At 45.3% G+C, this 19,022-nt stretch overlaps 1 protein-coding gene across 3 annotated transcripts in view; it reads right to left on the reverse strand.

Annotated features, from left to right (window-relative positions):
- Nucleotides 1-19,022, reverse strand: part of LOC129700493 (zinc finger protein DPF3-like) — a 156,808-nt gene that overhangs the window by 15,263 nt on the left and 122,523 nt on the right. For all 3 annotated transcript variants that reach the window (XM_055641026.1, XM_055641027.1, XM_055641031.1), the window contains one exon: nt 18,827-18,939. In XM_055641026.1, coding sequence (XP_055497001.1) covers nt 18,827-18,939 — 113 coding nt within the window. The remainder of the gene's footprint in view (nt 1-18,826; nt 18,940-19,022) is intronic.

Genomic DNA, 19,022 nt, shown 5'->3' on the forward strand with positions numbered 1-19,022 from the left:
ATACACCAAATGTGGCCTCACCAATGTCTTGTACATCTTTAACATAATGTCCCAACTTCTATACCCAATACCCTGAACCGTGAAGACCACCCGTGACTCATGTACAGTACCTCTCCCTGTTGGATTGCAACCTTGTCGTGGTCGGGGAGCTTGTGTGTCTCAGTGACCCCTAGAGCTATGCCAGTGGGAGATTCGTCTCCTGTTAGGGTCTCCCATGCTGGACAGGTGGAAGGGTAGAGGCGAGACAAAGAGCGATCCACTGGTCCTCCAGGTTGGGGATTGAGCACAGGGCTCACAACCCTGTCTCGTAAAACAAATATGGTACGGAAACAGCAACTGAAGGAATCAACACTACTGGGTGGAGGACCTTTGTTGCTGCACTACATGCCAGGAGGCATAATAGGCAGTAAGTAAGTAAGTAAGTATGTACAGTACCTGTACTCCTAGATCTCTCTGTTCTACAATATTCCCCAGGGTCCTGCTCTGATTTGACTTCCGAAATGCAACACCTCGCACTTATCTGCATTAAACCATTCCTCAACTCATTTGCCCAACAGAATACATTATTTTCCACATGTATTCTAAATGCTATGTTTTTGTTGTCCAGCCCATATCCTCCTGAACATCTCTGTGTCATCTTCACAGTAGCACCAAACAAGGTAAGGTCTCCCCCTCCCCTGAAACTCAGCCTGAAGAAGGGTCTCCACCCGACCCGAAACGTCACCCATTCCTTCTCTCCAGAGATGCTGCCTGGCCCGCTGAGTTACTAAAGGATTTTGTGTCTGCCTTCGGTGTAAACCAGCATCTGCAGTTCTTTCCTACACGTATCAGCAGACTTGAATAAATTACACTTAGTCCTCTCACCCAACCATTGTTATGGATTGTACGAGCCAGCATCCATCTCTAGAGCGTGCATGATATAAAGAGAAAGTATCTGTGCTTTGGCGGACCTACGCTACAGTGACAAGTGATTCGGCTGCACTCTAAAGAGAGACTATCCAAGGAAGCCCCAGGGTTGGGATAAGTCCTGCTTTCCAAACACTTTAATTCCCCTTCCCATTCTCACACTTACCTTTCCGTCCTGGCAATAGACAATAGACAATAGGTGCAGGAGTAGGCCATTTGGCCCTTCGAGCCAGCACCGCCATTCAATGTGATCATGGCTGGTCATCCACAATCAGTCCCCCGTTCCTGCCTTCTCCCCATATCCCCTGACTCGGCTATTTTTAAGAGCCCTATCTAGCTCTCTCTTGAAAGCATCCAGAGAACCTGCCTCCACCGCCCTCTGAGGCAGAGAATTCCACAAACTCACCACTCCCTGGGAGAAAAAGTGTTTCCTCGGCTCCGTTTTAAATGGCTTACTCCTTATTCTTAAACTGTGGCCCCTGGTTCTGGACTCCTCCAACATCGGTAACATGTTTTCTGCCTCTAGTGTGTCCAAGCACTTAACAATCTTATGTGTTTCAATGAGATCCCCTCTCATTCTTCTAAACTCCAGAGTGTACAAGCCCAGCTGCTCCATTCTCTCAGCATATGACAGTCCCGCCATTCCGGAAATTAACCTTGTAAACCTACGCTGCATTCCCTCAATAGCAAGAATGTCCATCCTCAAATTAGGGGACCAAAACTGCACACAATACTCCAGGTGTGGAGTTGTACAACTGCAAAAGGACCTCTTTGCTCCGATATTCGATTCCTCTTGTTATAAAGAGGAATCGAATATCCTCTGGCACTCCTCCATTGTCAGAGTGAGGCCCAGCGCAAATGGGAGGAACAGAATCTCATATTTCGCTTGGGCAGCTTACACCCCAGTAGTATGAATATTGACTTCTCTAACTTCAAGTAATCCTTGCTTTCCCTCTCTCTCCATCCCTCCCCACCCAAGTCGTAACAGCTTCAAAGTCGCCTTAGATACAAAATGCTGGAGTCACGCAGGTAGCATCTCTGGAGAGAAGGAATGGGTGACGTTTCGGGTCGAGATCCTTCTTCAGACTCTTCGACAAAGTCGTCTTGTTGGTCTTATTGCCTGTACTCGTTCTCACCTCGCACACATAGAAACATAGAAAATAGGTGCAAGAGTAGGCCATTCGGCCCTTGGAGCCTGCACCGCCATTCAATATGATCATGGCTGATCATCCAACTCAGTATCCTGTACCTGCCTTCTCTACATACCCCCTGATCCCTTTAGCCACAAGGGCCACATCTAACTCCCTCTTAAATATAGCTAATGAACTGGCCTCAACTACCTTCTGTGGCAGAGAATTCCAGAGATTCACCACTCTCTGTGTGAAAAATGTTTTCCTCATCTCGGTCCTAAAAGATTTCCCCCTTATCCTTAAACTGGACTTCTCCAACATCGGGAACAATCTTCCGGCATCTAGCCTGTCCAACCGCTTAAGAATTTTGTACGTTTCTATAAGATCCCCCCTCAATCTTCTAAATTCTAGCGAGTACAAACCGAGTCTATCCAGTCTTTCTTCATATGAAAGTCCTGACATCCCAGGAATCAGTCTGGTGAACCTTCTCTGTACTCCCTCTACTGGAAGCACACAGCTCACAATGGCCTGTTTCCTATATCATCGTTACTTTTTGCACATCTTTCTTTCAAATATTCTATATCTCTCGACATCACCATCTATATCTCTCGTTTCCCTTTCCCGACTCTCAGTCTGAAGAAGTGTCTCGACCAGAAACATCACCCATTCCTTCTCTCCAGAGATGCTGCCTGTCCCGCTGAGTTACTCCAGCTTTTTGTATCTGTCTTTGGAATGAAACTATTTCTCTTTCATTTGAAGTTGACCATTGTCCTGAGTTACACACCTTGGTTATTCGGACAAACGATGAGCACACGATTTAAAAACCCAACAATGCCTCGTACAGTTAAAGTGTACTGGAGAGTGAAATCATCTCTTTGCTTATGAACTGCTGTGATTGGAAATATCAGAGCCAATTGATTTTGGATTGAAACCATGTTGGAATTCAGATGTGGCTGAGGGGCTGTGATACCTTCTCCGCATCGCAAGAGCAAGAAGATACTGGAAAAGAATAACCACACAAACTGCAGATGTTGCAGATGTCCTCATTCTTTAGGGAACGGGGGTTCCCCTCTTCCTTCATAGATCAGGCTCTCACTAGGGTCTCCTCCATATCCCGCAGCTCCGCTCTTGCTCCCTCTCCCCCCATTCGCAACATGGACAGAGTCTCCCTTGTCCTCACCTTCCACCCCATCCTGTTGCGTAAATTACACGCAAATGACGGCCAAGTGGGACAGGCCCTTTACCTTGCAGAGAGTGAGAAGAATCAAGAATTGTTGAGTGTGTTGCAGGGTAAGCAATAGTGAGGGCTAATAATTAGTAAATGGCGATGTGGATTGGGCTAATGTGGTGGCAGGAAACAGCAGACCATGCCTAACAGGAATGGAATTTCATTGATCATGCCTGCACCCATCATTGTAACAGAAATATGCATCTCCTGTTAATTAATTTAGACTTGTGGATAATCATCTCAGTCTGTTTGTGACCTAATTAAGTCTTTCTGAGATCCATTCTGTAATTAAGACCTTGATTTACTGTTAATCATGTTTCTGAGTAACCTTGTCATCTGAGAATATAAAAAATGTACCAAAGTCATTGATTACTTCTTTGATTATGTGTGCACCCATCAATGTAACAGACATTTAGACCCAGTGTTCAGGTCAGCTTTATCTGGTGTCCTGGTGTGGACCAGTTTAAAAAATCGCACCTTACCTCAAACACCAACTCCGTGTGTCCTTTCCATTTTGCTCCTACATTGAGAGTGAGGACTAGTTCCGGAGGAGAGTGTCAGAGGAGGGAAATGGATTCAAGGAAGAACCGGTGGGTCTTAAGATCTTCCTGGTGGGGGATGGAGGTGTAGAGGGACTGAACATCCATTGGAAAGATGAGGCAATATGGGCCGAGAAATTGAAAGTTATTGAAGAGTTAAAAGGTGCTTGAGGTGTTTCGTTCAGTTTAGTTTAGAGATATAGCGCGCAAACAGGCCACACTGACCAGCGATCCCCGCACATTAACACTACTCTACACACACTAGGGACAATTTACACTTATACTCACTTATACAAACCCAAACCAATTAACCTACAAACCGGCATGTCTTTGCAGTGTGGGAGGAAACCAAAGATCTCTGAGAAAACCCACATGCTCACGGGGAAAGCGTACAAACAGCATCCGCAGTCGGGATCGAATCCGGATCTCTGGCACTGCAAGCGCTGTAAGACAGCAACTCTACCGCTGTGCCACCATGCCACCCTTGGATGGCTTGGATGTAGGTTGAAGGGCCCGGACAAGGGGCGATCGGATGGATTCAAGGTCTGTGGAGATGTTCAGTGAGGGGGGAGCAGGCAGAGAGCTGGTGTCTTGCCTCAGCATAGATGAATGAATGAATGAATGAATGAATGAATGAATGCATGAATGCATGAATGATTGATTGAATGAATGAATGAAAGTATGAATGAAAGTATGAATGAAAGTATGAATGAAAGAATGTATGAATGAATGAATGCATGAATGCATGAATGAAATAATGAATGAATGATTGAATGAAAGAATGATTGAATGAATGAATGAAAGAATGATTGAATGAATGAATGAATGAAAGAATGATTGAATGAATGAATGAAAGGTTGAATGAATGAATGAAAGGTTGAATGAATGAATGAAAGGTTGAATGAATGAATGAAAGGTTGAATGAATGAATGAAAGGTTGAATGAATGAATGAATGAAAGCATGAATGAATGAATGAATGAATGAATGAATGAATGAATGAATGAACAATAGTCACATGTGACGAGTCACTGGGAAATTTATTGTTTTGCATACCCAAGGTATGTAAAGAGTCACCACCTAAAGGGCTGCCATAAAGTTATATGTCAGCTGGCTAGACTACAGCAGCACCTCTCTTGACAGCGGATTTAATGACAATGTTGGGATTGTTGCAGAGTGAATGGTGGGGTGGGTGTTCAAGGGCCGTTAGATTGTAGTGGGTATGGGATGTGGAGAATTCAAGATGGTGGATGTCACGCCAGCTGTTGGAAATACAAAGGTCCATAAAGGGTAGAAGGTTGGCAGTGGGAGTCGACATAGTGTCAAAGAGTCATACAGCGTGGAAACAGGCCCTTCATCCCACGCCAACCAACATAACCCATCTACACCAGTCCCACCTGCCTGCATTTAGCCCATAAGGTTCCAAACCTATCGTTTACATGTACCTGTCCATGTTTTTTTAAACATTGTAATAGTAGCTGCCTCAACTACCTCCTCTAGTAGCTCATTCCATAGACTTTTCCATTTAAAAAAGTTGCTTCTCAGCTTTCTATTAAATATTTTTCCCCTCATCTTCTGGTTCTTAATTCCCCAACTCTGGTTAAAAGATTCTGTGCATTTCCCTTATCTAGTCCTCTCATAATCTTATACGCCTCTTTAAGATCACTCCTCAGCCTCCTGTGCTCCAAGGAATAGTCCCAGCCTGCTCAGCCTCTCCCTATAGCTCAGGCACTCCAGTCATGGCAACAACCTCGTAAAACGTATCTGCACCCGTTCCCAGTTTAACACCATCTTTTCCCATAAAAGAGTGACCAAAACTCAACACAGTACTCCACATGGCCCAATACTCCACACGTGACCTCACCAATGTTTTGTACAATTGTAACATAACATAGAAACATAGAAAATAGGTGCAGGAGTAGGTTATTCGGCCTTTCGAGCCTGCACCGCCATTCAATATGATCATGGCTGATCATCCAACTCAGTATCATGTACCTGCTTTCTCTCCATACCCCCTGATCCTTTTAGCCACAAGGGCCACATCTAACTCCCTCTTAAATATAGCCAATGAACTGGCCTCAACTACATTCTGTGGCAGAGAATTACAGAGATCCTCCACTCTCTGTGTAAAAAATGTTTTTCTCATCTCAGTCCTAAAAGATTTCCCCTTTATCCTTAAACTGTGACCCCTTGTTCTGGACTTCCCCAACATCGGGAACAATCTTCCTGCATCTAGCCTGTCCAACCCCTTAAGAATTTTGTAAGTTTCTATAGGATCCCCCCTCAATCTTCACCTCCAAACCTCTATACTCCACACTGACTAATGCAGGTCAATGTGCCGAAAGCCTTCTTGACTACTCTATCTATCTGTGACACCACTTTCAAGGAGCTATGTACCTGCACTACTAGACCCCTTTGCTCTACAACACTTCCCAGAGCCCTTCCATTCATTGTGTAGGTTCTGCCCTGGTTAGACTTGCCAAAATCCAAGACCTCACACCTATCTGTATTCAAGGCCATTTAACCAATCCTCAGCACCACCTGCCTAATCAATCAAGATCCTGCTGCAATTTTTGACCACCATCTTCGCTATCGACAAAACCACCAACTTTATTGTCGTCTGCAAACTTACAAATTATGCTTCATATCAGGTCATGCCCGGGAGATTTGTCTATCATCATAGAGTCATAGAGTGATACCGAGTGGAAACAGGCCCTTCGGCCCAACTCGCCCACACCGGCCAACAATGTCCAAGCTACTCTAGTCCCACTTGCCTGCGCTTGGTCCATATCCCTCCAAACCCGTCCTATCCATGTACCTGTCCAACTGATTCTTAAACGATGGGATAGTCCCAGCCTCAACTATCTCCCCTGGCTGCTTGTTCCATACACCAACCACACTCTGTGTGAAAAAGTCACCCCTTGGATTCCTATTAAAACTTTTCCCCTTCACCTTGAACCTATGTCCTCTGGTCCTCGATTACCCTACTCTGGGTAAAAGACTCTGTGCATTTACTCGATCTATTCCTCTCATGAGTTTGTATACCTCTATAAGATCTCCCCTCATCCTTCTGCGCTCCATGGAATAGAGACCCAGCGTACTCAACCTCTCCCTGCAGCTCACACCCTCTAGTCCTGGCAACATGCTCATAAACATACACGTTAGACCTTCAGCACCTCCTTTACTGCCCCAATTTCCTGTGATTTCTCATGTCTTTCTCCACGGTAAACCCAGAGGAGAAATACTTATTGAGGACCTTGCCCATCTCCTATGGCTCCACACAGAGATGACCACTTTGATTCCTGAGCAGCCCCATTCTCCCTGAATACCCTTTTTTTTCCCCAGAGGAGGAGGAATGTTGGAGATGGGACAAGGGGTCATCACTGGGTACAAAGATACTAATCCCCTGTTGAGGTCTGAATTCTGCATCGGAAAGATGTTGGCCTACATAACCAGAGGAGTGGAGTATAGGAGCAAAGAGGTATTTCTGCAGTTGTCCAGGGCCCTAGTGGGACCACACCTGGAGTATTGTGTGCAGCTTTGGTCTCCCAATTTGAGGAAGGACATTCTTGCTATTGGGGGAGTAGAGAGTAGGTTCACGAGGTTAATTCCCGGGATGGCGGGACTGTCAAATGTTGAAAAAATGGAGCGACTGACCTTGTGTACACTGCAATTTAGGATGAGAGGTGATCTTATTGCAACATATAAGATTATTAAGGGATTGGACACGCTAGAGGCAGGAAACATTTTCCGATGTTGGGGGTGTCCAGAACCAGCGGCTACGGTTTAAGAATAAGGGGTAGGCTATTAAGAACGGAGACGAGGAAACACTTTTTCTCGCAGAGAGTTGTGAGTCTGTGGAATTCTCTGCCTCAGAGGGCGGTGGAGGCCAATTCTCTGGATGCTTCCAAGAGAGAGCTAGATAGGGCTCTTAAAGGTAGCGGAGTCAAGGGATATGGGGAGAAGGCAGGAACGGGGTACTGGTTGTGGATGATCAGCCATGATCACAGTGAATGGCGGTGCTGGCTCGAAGGGCCGAATGGCCCACTCCTGCACCTATTGTCTACTGTCTATTGTATAAAGAGGGAAAACACAGCAGGAATGTGGGCTGGGGTCAGAGGGGGGCAGCAAGGCTCGAGCGAGGTACTGTGTGGAGATGATGTGGGTTCGGAGGGGAGGGGGGTGTGAGAATGGGAGATGGGAAAAGGAGCATGGTTAGAATAGGGAGAATGACAGCAGGACCCGGGTACCATTATAGAGAGGGGAAGTAGCAGGACCACATGGTGTTGTAGGAGGTGACAGCATGGAGGCTCGAACACCTCCATAGCTGCAACTTGACTTCCTGAATACATAGTTCCTCTCTTGCTTTGTACTTACTATGTTTGCCAATTCAGGTGCTTGTTTCAGTCTGAAGAAGGGTCTCGACCCGAAACGCGACTCCAGGTTTTTGTGTCTACCTTCACTTGTATCGATAAATGTGAGAGTCTCTGACTCCACTACCCTCAAAGGCAGTGAGTTCCAGACTCCAGCATCCTCTGGCTGAAAAGATTGTCTTCAGAAATAAATTCCATCACAACCCGCACCTGCAGTCTCGTTTGAATCAGCCCCTGCTGTGGGGTGAGGTCCCACTAATAATTTCCATACCTCCCTCAGTTGCTGCCTGCCTCTGGGAGTGTTTTCTGCTTCAGGAAGAACAGAGCCAGCTTTTCCAGTCTCTCCTGAAAGTGGTGATGCTCTATCGCAGGCTCCATATCCTCCTGTCTGGATCGCGGGTAATTGGCTACAAGGAGAGCTCGGAAACGTTTGGACTGCTTACTCTTGAATGCCACAGGTTGAGGGGGCACCTGATAGAGGTATATTAAATTATGAGAGGCATAGACAGGGTGAACAATCTGAAACATTCCCCAAAGGCGGAAAGGTCAAGGACAAAAGGGCATAGCTTTAAGGTCAGAGGGGCTAAGTTTAGGCCATTTGGAAAAATGGGCTGAAAGATGGCAGATGGAGTTTAATGCTGATAAATGTGAGGTGTTACACCTTGGCAGGACAAATCAAAATAGGACGTACATGGTAAATGGTAGGGAATTGAAGAATACAGTTGAACAGAGGGATCTGGGAATAACCGTGCATAGTTCCTTGAAGGTGGAATCTCATATAGATAGGGTGGTAAAGAAAGCTTTTGGTATGCTAGCCTTTATAAATCAGAGCATTGAGTATAGAAGCTGGGATGTAATGTTAAAATTGTACAAGGCATTGGTGAGACCAAATCTGGAGTATGGTGTACAATTTTAGTCGCCCAATTATAGGAAGGATGTCAACAAAATAGAGAGAGTACAGAGGAGATTTACTAGAATGTTGCCTGGGTTTCAACAACTAAGTTACAGAGATAGGTTGAATAAGTTAGGTCTTTATTCTCTGGAGCGCAGAAGGTTAAGGGGGGACTTCATAGAGGTCTTTAAAATGATGAGAGGGATAGACAGAGTTGACGTGGAAAAGCTTTTCCCACTGAGAGTAGGGAAGATTCAAACAAGGGGACATGACTTGAGAATTAAGGGACTGAAGTTTAGGGGTAACATGAGGGGAAACTTCTTTACTCAGAGAGTGGTAGCGGTGTGGAATGAGCTTCCAGTGGAAGTGGTGGAGGTAGGTTCGTTGGTATCATTTAAAAATAAATTGGATAGGCATATGGATGAGAAGGGAATGGAGGGTTATGGTATGAGTGCAGGCAGGTGGGACTAAGGGAAAAAAAGTTGTTTGGCACGGACTTGTAGGGCCGAGATGGCCTGTTTCCGTGCTGTAATTGTTATATGGTTATATGGTTATATGGTTTAAAGATTTGTGAAGTTTTTTTTTACACACTGGTATGTGGTGTTGGAAACCGATACAAGTGGTCGTTGAGGCTTTTAGATAGGCCTGTGATGTGCAAGAATTAGAGGGGTATAGATCATGTAGATTAGCTTATCTTGGCATTAGGTTTGGCATAGACATTGTGGAGCGAAGGGCCTGTACACGTGCTGTACTTTTCTATGTTCTATGCTATGAACCTCTGCTGCACCGTCTCAAGTGAAATCGTGTCCATCCTGTAGTGTGCTGACCAGAACTGTACAACTAACTGTGGCCTAACCAATGTTTTATAATAGAGTTCCAGAGCTCCACCACCTCCTCGCTAAACCTACAGCCAACTTCAAATGGGCTTCATAAAATCCAGTGTCTTTGTAATTCTCCTTTTCCCACTACACATCTGCAAAGTTGTTTGGACAAAGATGTTTGGACTAGACCACTTGAAAATTTGGCGTTAGGAAAATATTTGGATCGTCCAACAAAACACAAAGTGCTGGAGGAACTCAGCAGGTCAGGCAGCATCCATGGAGGGAGTAGACAGATGGCATTTCAGGTTCAGTCCCTTCTTCAGTCAGTCTGAGGACCTAAAATGTCATCAGTCCATTCCCTCCACAGACGCTGCTGAGTTCCTCATGTACTTCACATATAACTCATGATTTCAGCATCGAATGTTTCTTTGGGGATGCTCCGCAGTAGTTTTCGTGAATTAGGTGCACGCGATCATGTGGGAATGTTCGGTGGCTATGCTTACTGTGGAATTGCAGGGTTTGGAACTCATTGCTTGGGAGTTTAGTGGGAACTAGGACCTCCACTATGTTCAATCAAGTGTATGCACCAGCTTCTGAAATGTAGGTATGTTACAAAACCTACCCGAATCGTCGATGAGAATCTGCTCCCAGGCCGTGTGTGTGATTTTGGCGCTGTTTAGAGGGGGCGGGTTTAAAACGCGATTTTTACTAGGCTGTTGCAATCGAAAATGTTCAGCCTAGTAAATCATTAGCGGAAAATCGCTGAAAGACCCCGTCGCAAAAGGTATTATTAGTTTTTATGGCCTTGTATAATATTTATAGTAGTTTAAAAATCACTCTCTAAACCCATGATCTCTCGCAGCCCCAGGGTTTTATAAAGCAAACAATTAAAGGTATGTACCTTATTTTTACATTAAAAGGGGCTTCTTAAGAACCCTGTATATAAAGTTTTCTATAGCGAATAGTTCATTTTGGGCTCTTTATATCCCGCAGTATTTTTCTGGGCATTTGAGGGCACGAATCCACTGCAATGTGAACGTTCTAAACCAGCGCGTTCACAGGATCCCACTAGAAAGCCGATTTAAATTGACTTTAATTTACAGCAATTGAACACTAAATTCCTTCCATTTGGCCTATAAATTGATGTAAATGAGATTTTAAAATCATGTTTTATTGTGAATTATTTGTGAATATTATTTGGACACTTAGGCTATTTAAAAATGTTAATCATTTATTAAGAAATGGATAGATGTTTAGATCTAGTAATTGAAGTTTGAAATTAGCTACAATTGGGTAACTAACTAATTATATGCTTTAATTTCAGGTCCTCCAAGTAAGATTATTTTATATTTGTTTCAGAATGGTTCAATCTATGATAACTGAAAATTTCATTCAGTTCTCTTAATTTTTAAGAAGGTTATGGGCTTTTGACTGTCCTCGATCACAGCTTTTTTGTTATGTCCATAGAAAATCAATAGGGAACAAGATGCTAATTTCCGGGTATGAAAATGGCCATAACTTTTTTATTACTTGAGATATGGAAGTGAATTAGGTGTCAAATTAAACTTATTGTTATGCTTTATCTGATGGGATAAATTGCAGACTTGATTTTTTAAATCTCAAAATTTTGTAACATTGCTATGAAATGCCAGAGCCCACAGGACTACTGAGCCGGGATTAGATTAGTTTACAGATACACCATGGAAATAAGCACCTTGGCTCACCAGGTCCACACCGATCACCCATTCACACTAGTTCAATCTTATCACTCTCTCATCCACTCACTGCCAACTAAGGGCAATTTACAGAGGCCCGCACATATTACAAAACCGCACATATTTGGGATGTGGGAAGGAAACCAGAGCATCGGAGGAACCCATACGGTCACAGGGAGAACGTGCCAACTCAACACAGCCAGCACCCGGGGTCAGGATCGAACCCACGTCTGTCGTGCTGTGAGGCAGCTGCTCTACCAGCTGCACCACAGTGATGCCAAAAAGCTCTGCAGGTGAAGCTGTAACAGCAAAGAGCAGGCCTTTCATCAGACCAGAAATGCCACCTATTCCTTTGCTCCAGATATACTGCCCGACCTGTTGTGTTACTCCAGCTTTGTGTGTCTACACAGTTTAAATCATAATCTACACATTCCTTCCTACACATTTTGGCTGCCCCACTGTGAAATCTCCTCAAGGTATGCTTACTTTGAAGAAGTTCTCCTCCTCTCTCCGACGAGAGTTCTGCAGCATCCTCTCACTGCACGCCCTCTATTTAAATCTCTCTACCTCACCATCCATATCTCTCGTTTCCCTTTCCCCTGAAGTCTGAAGAAGAGTCTCGACCCGAAACGCCAGCTATTCCTGGTCTCTAGAGATGCTGCTAGTCCCACTGACTCCAGCTTTTTGTGTCTATTTTTGGTGTAAACCAGCATCTGCAGTTCTTTCCTACACATCAAAACTCGAACACGGACTCTTTTTCACTCTCTGCAGATGCTGCCTGACTACTGGGTGATTCCAACATTCTTGATTTTATTTCAAAGTCCAGCACCTGTAGCTTTAGTTTAGTTTAGTTTAGAGATACAGCACGGAAACAGGCCTTTTTTCCCAACGAATCCGCGCCGACCAGCGATCCCCGCACATTAACACCATCCTGCACACACTAGGGACAATTTACACTTGCACCAAGCCAATTAACCTACAAACCTGTATGTCTTTTGAGCGTGGGAGGAAACCGAACATCTCAGAGAAAACCCACGCAGGTCAGGGGGAGGACATACAAACTCCGTACAGACAGCACCCGTAGGCAAGATCGAACCTGGGTCTCTGGGACAGTAAAGCAGCAACTATACCGCTACGACTCCGTGCCACCCAATTTTGTTTTTTGGATCTCAGCATTTTGGTGGTCCTACTCTAAATCAGTTACTTTAAAACCTCTGCCAAGGGAAACAGCCCACTATCCTTTCTGTTTCTTAACCCCTGGCCCCTCCATCAGGTCTTTCTCAGCCTCTTCTGCTCATAAGGTCATAACGTCCAGTGATAGGAGCAGAATTAGGCCATTCGGCCCATCAATTCTACCTCACCATTTAATCATGGCTGATCTATCTCTCCCTCCTGACCCCATTCTCCTGCCTTTTCCCCTTAACCCCCGGACACCCGTACTGATCAAGAATCTATCTATCTCTGCCTTAAAAATGTCCATGCATATTAATACTATCCACACCCACTAAGGGACAATTTACACTTATACCAAACCAATTAACCTACAAACCTGTACGTCTTTGAAGTGTGGGTGGAAGCCGAAGATCTCGGAGAAAAACCCACGTGGTCACGGGGAGAACGTGCAAATTCTGTATAGACAGCACGCGTAGACAAGATTGAACCCAGGTCACTGGCGCTGTAAAGGCAGCAACTCTACCGCTGCACCACCGTGCCGTCCTTCTACACTTTCTGTACTCTTCTCAACTCTATGTTGTACTAAACTCTTGGTGAATCTTACTATCTGTGTCTCTAAATTTGGCAGTCCCATACTTTACCACAAACATCTTGAATGCTTCTTGAAACACCTTCCTTGGTTCCGTGACAGGTTGTACAACTGGGGTCAATGTGTGAGAATGGTTGGCTTGTACTGAGTCTCGCCCATTTCATCAAGACCAGTCCCTGTGGATGCACAATGAGCCAACCAGCATGCACACAGCTCTGCCAGTTCTAATGAAGGGAGGGACACTGGGGCACAAGGAACTGCAGATGCTGGAATCTTGAGAAAAACACAAGTGCTGGAGGAACTTAGCGGATGTTTCCGTTTCAGTTGGGCAGTCAGATGAGAGGTGATCTCATTTGGGAAAAGATTCTGAAAGGACATTTCCCCCCTGAGGAATCATTGTAGGATGATAAGTTTGAACAATTAGCTGCGATTGACATGTCAGCGATGAGCAGCAGTAGCAATCAGGTCTATGCATGACTCCGAGCCTGACTCAGTTCAGTTTAGTTTATTGTCACGTGTACCGAGGTACGGTGAAAAGCTTCTGTTGCATGCCATCCAGCCAGCGGAAAGACAATACATGATTACAATCGAGCCATTTACAGTGTATAACATGATAAGGGAATAACATTTGGGCCAGAACTCTCTCCGGACTTGAGCCATTAGGAGGTAGTGACCATAATATGATCAGTTTTAATCTACAATTTGAGAGGGAGAAGGGTAAATCGGAGGTGTCAGTGTTACAGTTGAGCAAAGGGGACTATGGAGCCACGAGGGAGGAGCTGGCCAAAGTTGACTGGAAAGATACCCTAGCAGGGATGACAGTGGAACAACAATGGCAGGTATTTCTGGGAAACATGCAGAAGGTGCAGGATCAGTTCATTCCAAAGAGGAATAAAGATTCCAAGGGGAGTAAGAGGCGACCATGGCTGACAAGAAAAGTCAGGGACATTATAAAAATAAAAGAGAAGAAATATAACATAGTGAAGATGAGCGGGAAGCCAGAGGATTGGGTAATGTTTAAAGAGCAGCAGAATATACCTAAAAAGGCAATACGGGGAGAAAAGATGAGGTACGAAGGTAAGCTAGCCAATAATATAAAGGAGGATAGTAAAAGCTTCTTTAGGTATGTGAAGAGAAAAAAAAACAGTTAAGGCCAAAGTTGAAGACCTTTGAAGACTGACAAAAGGTGAATTTATTATGGGGAACAAGGAAATGGCAGATGAGTTGAACAGGTACTTTGGATCCTTCTTGACTAAGGAGGACACAAACAATCTCCCTGATGTATTAGTGGCCAGAGGATCTAGTGTGGCGGAGGAACTGAAGGAGATTCATATTAGGCAGGAAATGGTGTTGGATAGACTGATGGGACTAAAGGCTGATAAATCCCCAGGGCCAGATTGGCTGCATCCTAGGGTACTTAAGAACATGGCTCTATAAATTATGGACACATTGGTGATCATTTTCTAATGTTCTATAGATTCAGGATCAGTTCCTGTGGATTGGAGGGTAGCTAACATTATCTATCCCACTTTTTAAGGAGGGTGGCAGAGAGAAATCAGGGAATTATATACCAGTTAGCCTAAAAGATGAAATCGCGGCACATTTGGATAGCAGCAACAGGATCAGTCCGAGTCAACATGGATTTACACTGGGGAAATCATGCTTGACTAATGTTCTGGAATTTTTTGAGAATGTTACCAGGATAATGGACAAGGGAGAGCCAGTGGATGTGGTGTATCTGGACTTTCAGAAAGCATTTGATAAGGTCCCACATAGGAGATTAGGGGGCAAAATTAGAGCACATGGTATTGGGGGTAGGGTACTGACATGGATAGAAAATTGGTTAGCAGACAGGAAATAAAGAGTCGGGATTAATGGGTCCCTTTCAGAATGGCAGGCAGTGACTAGTGGGGTACCGTAATGCTCGGTGCTGGGACCACAGCTATTTACAATATACATTAATCATTTCGATGAAAGGATTAAAAGTAACATTAGCAAATTTGCAGATGACACAAAGCTGGGTGGCAGTGCGAACTGTGAGGAGGATGCTATGAGAATGCAGGGTAACCTGGACAGGTTGGGTGAGTGGGCAGATGCATGGCAGATGCAGTTTAATGTGGATAAATGTGAGATTATCCACTTCGCTGGCAAAAACAGGAAGGCAGATTATTATCTAAATGGTGCCAAGTTGGGAAAAGGGGAAGTATAGCGGGATCTGGGGGTCTTGGTTCATCAGTCACTGAAAGTAGGCATGCGGGTACAGCAGGCAGTGAAGAAAGCGAATGGCATGTTGGCCTTTATAACACGAGGAGTTGAGTATAGGAGCAAAGAGGTCCTTCTGCAATTGTACAGGATTCTAGTGAGACCACACCTGGAGTATTGTGCGCAGTTTTGGTCTCCAAATTTGAGGAAGGACATTCTTGATATTGAGGGAGTGCAGCGTAGGTTCATGAGGTTAATTCCCGGGATGGCGGGACCGTCATATGTTGATAGTTTGGAGCGGCTGGGCTTAGAAAGGATGAGAGGGAACCTTATTGAAACATATAAGATTATTAAGGGTTTGGACAAAAGGGTTTAGAGGCAGGAAATATGTTCCCAATGTTGGGGGAGTGCAGAACCAGGGGCCATAGTTTAGGAATAAATGGCAAGCCATTCAGAACGGAGATGATGAAAAACAGATAGTTGTGAGTGTGTGGAATTCTCTGCCTCAGAGGCCAGTGGAGGCTGGTTCTCTGGATGCTTTCAAGAGAGAGTTAGATAGAGCTCATATAGATACCGGATTCAGGGGATATGGAGAGAAGGCAGGAATGGGGTACTGATTGTGGATGATAAGCCATGATCACATTGAATGGCGGTGCTGGCTCGAAGGGCCAAATGGCCTACTCCTGCACCTATTGCTTGATCCACTGAGTTCCTTCAGCACTTGGGTTGTTGAGTCAAGAAGAGTTGACATAGATCTCTTACTGCGATTTGTGGGGATAATATAAGAAGCAGGAGTGAGAGTGGGGAGTAGGCCCTTCGAGCCTGCTCCACCACAAATTGCACAAATCATGTTGAGTTCATGTTTCATTGTTCAAGCACATTGAGGTGAAAACGCTGAGGGACCTGAACTGGAAACAGATGCTGTCCGACCTGCTGAGACACCTCATGCCTCCATTAACTACTCATTTGCAGCTTTTACCCACAACAATCCTGCCCCATCAGAGGTTTTTCCTTGCTCCTATCCATCCCCAACCTCCCTGCAGCTTATACCCAGCTTGCTTTCTTTAACCCTGCTCTGACTGATTGAATGTTAACTGATTCTCTCTCCACAGACGCTGCCTGCCCTGCCGAAGATTTCCACCACTTTCACCTATCTTGTCAAATGTTCAACCCGGAATTGTTTTGATATGCGAACTTGGCTGTTTGTCACTCGATGAATACAACTGACCAAAGATCATTTAGTCACTAATCTGGTACAAACTGGTTCAGGTAGAAGGGACTCGACCCGAAACGTCACCAATCCCTTCTCTCCAGAGATGCTGCCTGTCCCGCTGAGTTACTCCAGCATTTGGTGTCTATCTTCGGTGTAAACCAGCATCTATAGTTCCTTCCTACACAGTTAGTTTTCCTTCTCTTCCCGTCGTAGCTATTTAGTGAGGTTTGGCTTTAATAATTGTTAAAGACAGACATAGTGATGCTCCAACAGAAATCTGTAAAACAACATGAAGGTTTACACTGACTCAACGTTGTCAAATGTATTGAATGCTCTTTCAGCGTTTAGTTTTAGTTTAGTTTAGAAATGCAGCGCGGAAACAGGTCCTTCGGCCCACCGAGTCCACACCGACCAGTGATCCCCGCACTATCCTATACACATGAGGGTCAATTTTACGTTTCTACCAAGCCAATTGGCCTACAAGGTACACAAAAAAGCTGGAGAAACTCAGCGTGTGCAGCAGCATCTATGGAGCGAAGGAGATAGGCAACGTTTCGGGCCGAAACTCTTCTTCAATTGACCTACAAACCTGCACGTGTTTGGAGTGTGGGGAGAAACTGAAGATTTCGGAGAAAACCCCGTGCAGGTCACAGGGAGAACGTACAAACTCCACACAGACAGCAGCCGTAGTCAGGATGGAACCCGGGTCTCTGGCACTGTAAGGCAGTAGCTCTACCGCTGCGCCACCGTGTCGCCCACTGCAAGGGAAGCCTTTGGCACAGTTTGCGCACACTCGTGTCACAACCCGATCTCCAACTATGTAACTACAGCTCATCATGGAGGCTCGGGTTGCAAGAATGCTGGAGTCAGTGTGAGGTCGACATGACAGAGATACAAGGGACAGCAGAGTCTCAAATCGATATTTTTTACAGGTTTGACATATCAGTTGTGCACTTTCAAGTGACCTGAACACTAAATTCTCGATTCCTTTAGAGTCGTGTGCAATAAGCAAATGGTTAGAAAGGGCTGTGTGACATTACCTTTGCAGCAATCAGCTGATCTCTCTGGGTGGGACCACCCATCACCTGAGCACATCGGGGTGAAGGGGAGAATAACATGGTTTTAACCATGCACTGAAGTCCATAAGTTCATGAGATAAGAGCAGAGGTAGGCCGTTCGGCCCATCAAGTCTACTCCGCCATTCAATCGTGGCTGATCTATCTCTCCCTCCTAACCCCATTCTCCTACCTTCTCCCCATAACCTCTGGCACAGAAGTCGGGTCTCGACCCAAAACATCACCCACTCTTTCTCTCCAGTGATGCTGCCTGCCCCGCTGAGTTACTCCAGCTTTTTGTGTCTTATCCCTGAAGAAGGGTCTCGACCCGAAACGTCACCCATTCCTTCTCTCCAGTGATGCTGCCTGGCCCGCTGAGTTACTCCAGCATTTTGTGTCTCACCCCCTGGCACAGAAGACTAACGAAGCTGGGTTGGCTGCCGGCCAGACCCTATCTACCCTGAATACAAAGCAAGGCAGCAATACATCAAGCCAGGACATTATATTGCTGACCGCATATCCTTACTGCTCTCAGATCTCCAGACAGCAGAGTGCTTCACGGGGTGCTGCAAGATCAGAACAGCTTCACTCACTGATGCAGAGGAGACCGTCACGGTCAGAGACCACATGGACTTGTCGGCTCACCTGGCAATTCGCCCAGCTGGAGTATAGCAGAATGTAGTCCATGGATTGGAACCCAAATGGAGAACAGGCTGGTTTGAGCTACGCCAATCGCTGCAGAGACTAAATTACTTGTGATTCAACAGATGAGGGTTCCAGTCTAGTCTTATTCCCACACTTTGGGCATGGCAATGGACCAGGGCCACCCCAAGGAATGGGCCATGGCAATGGACCACACACTAGCATGGAGCTGGGGGAAACAGTCTCATCAGTAATTAAACTCATGGGCCACAACCACAAGAGAAATGGATTCCAACCAAAGTGTTTTATTCATATGTGATAGACGATGGACAGGTAAAATAAAAACTTACGTCATTCTCGGAAGTCCCGCACAGGCTGCAGGATTTGCACTCAATACATTGCCAGTGATAGGTTTTCACAGCTGCAGTCATATTGACTGTGAACTGCAAACAGGAGGGGTGACCTGAGGGGATGCAACAAACAGGAGACCTTTACACACCATTTCCTGAGTCGCAGAGAGAGGGGGTGGGAAAGAGGAGGGTGGGG

This window comes from Leucoraja erinacea, chromosome 9 (assembly GCF_028641065.1).
Source record: "Leucoraja erinacea ecotype New England chromosome 9, Leri_hhj_1, whole genome shotgun sequence".
Taxonomy (NCBI): Eukaryota; Metazoa; Chordata; class Chondrichthyes; order Rajiformes; family Rajidae; genus Leucoraja; species Leucoraja erinaceus.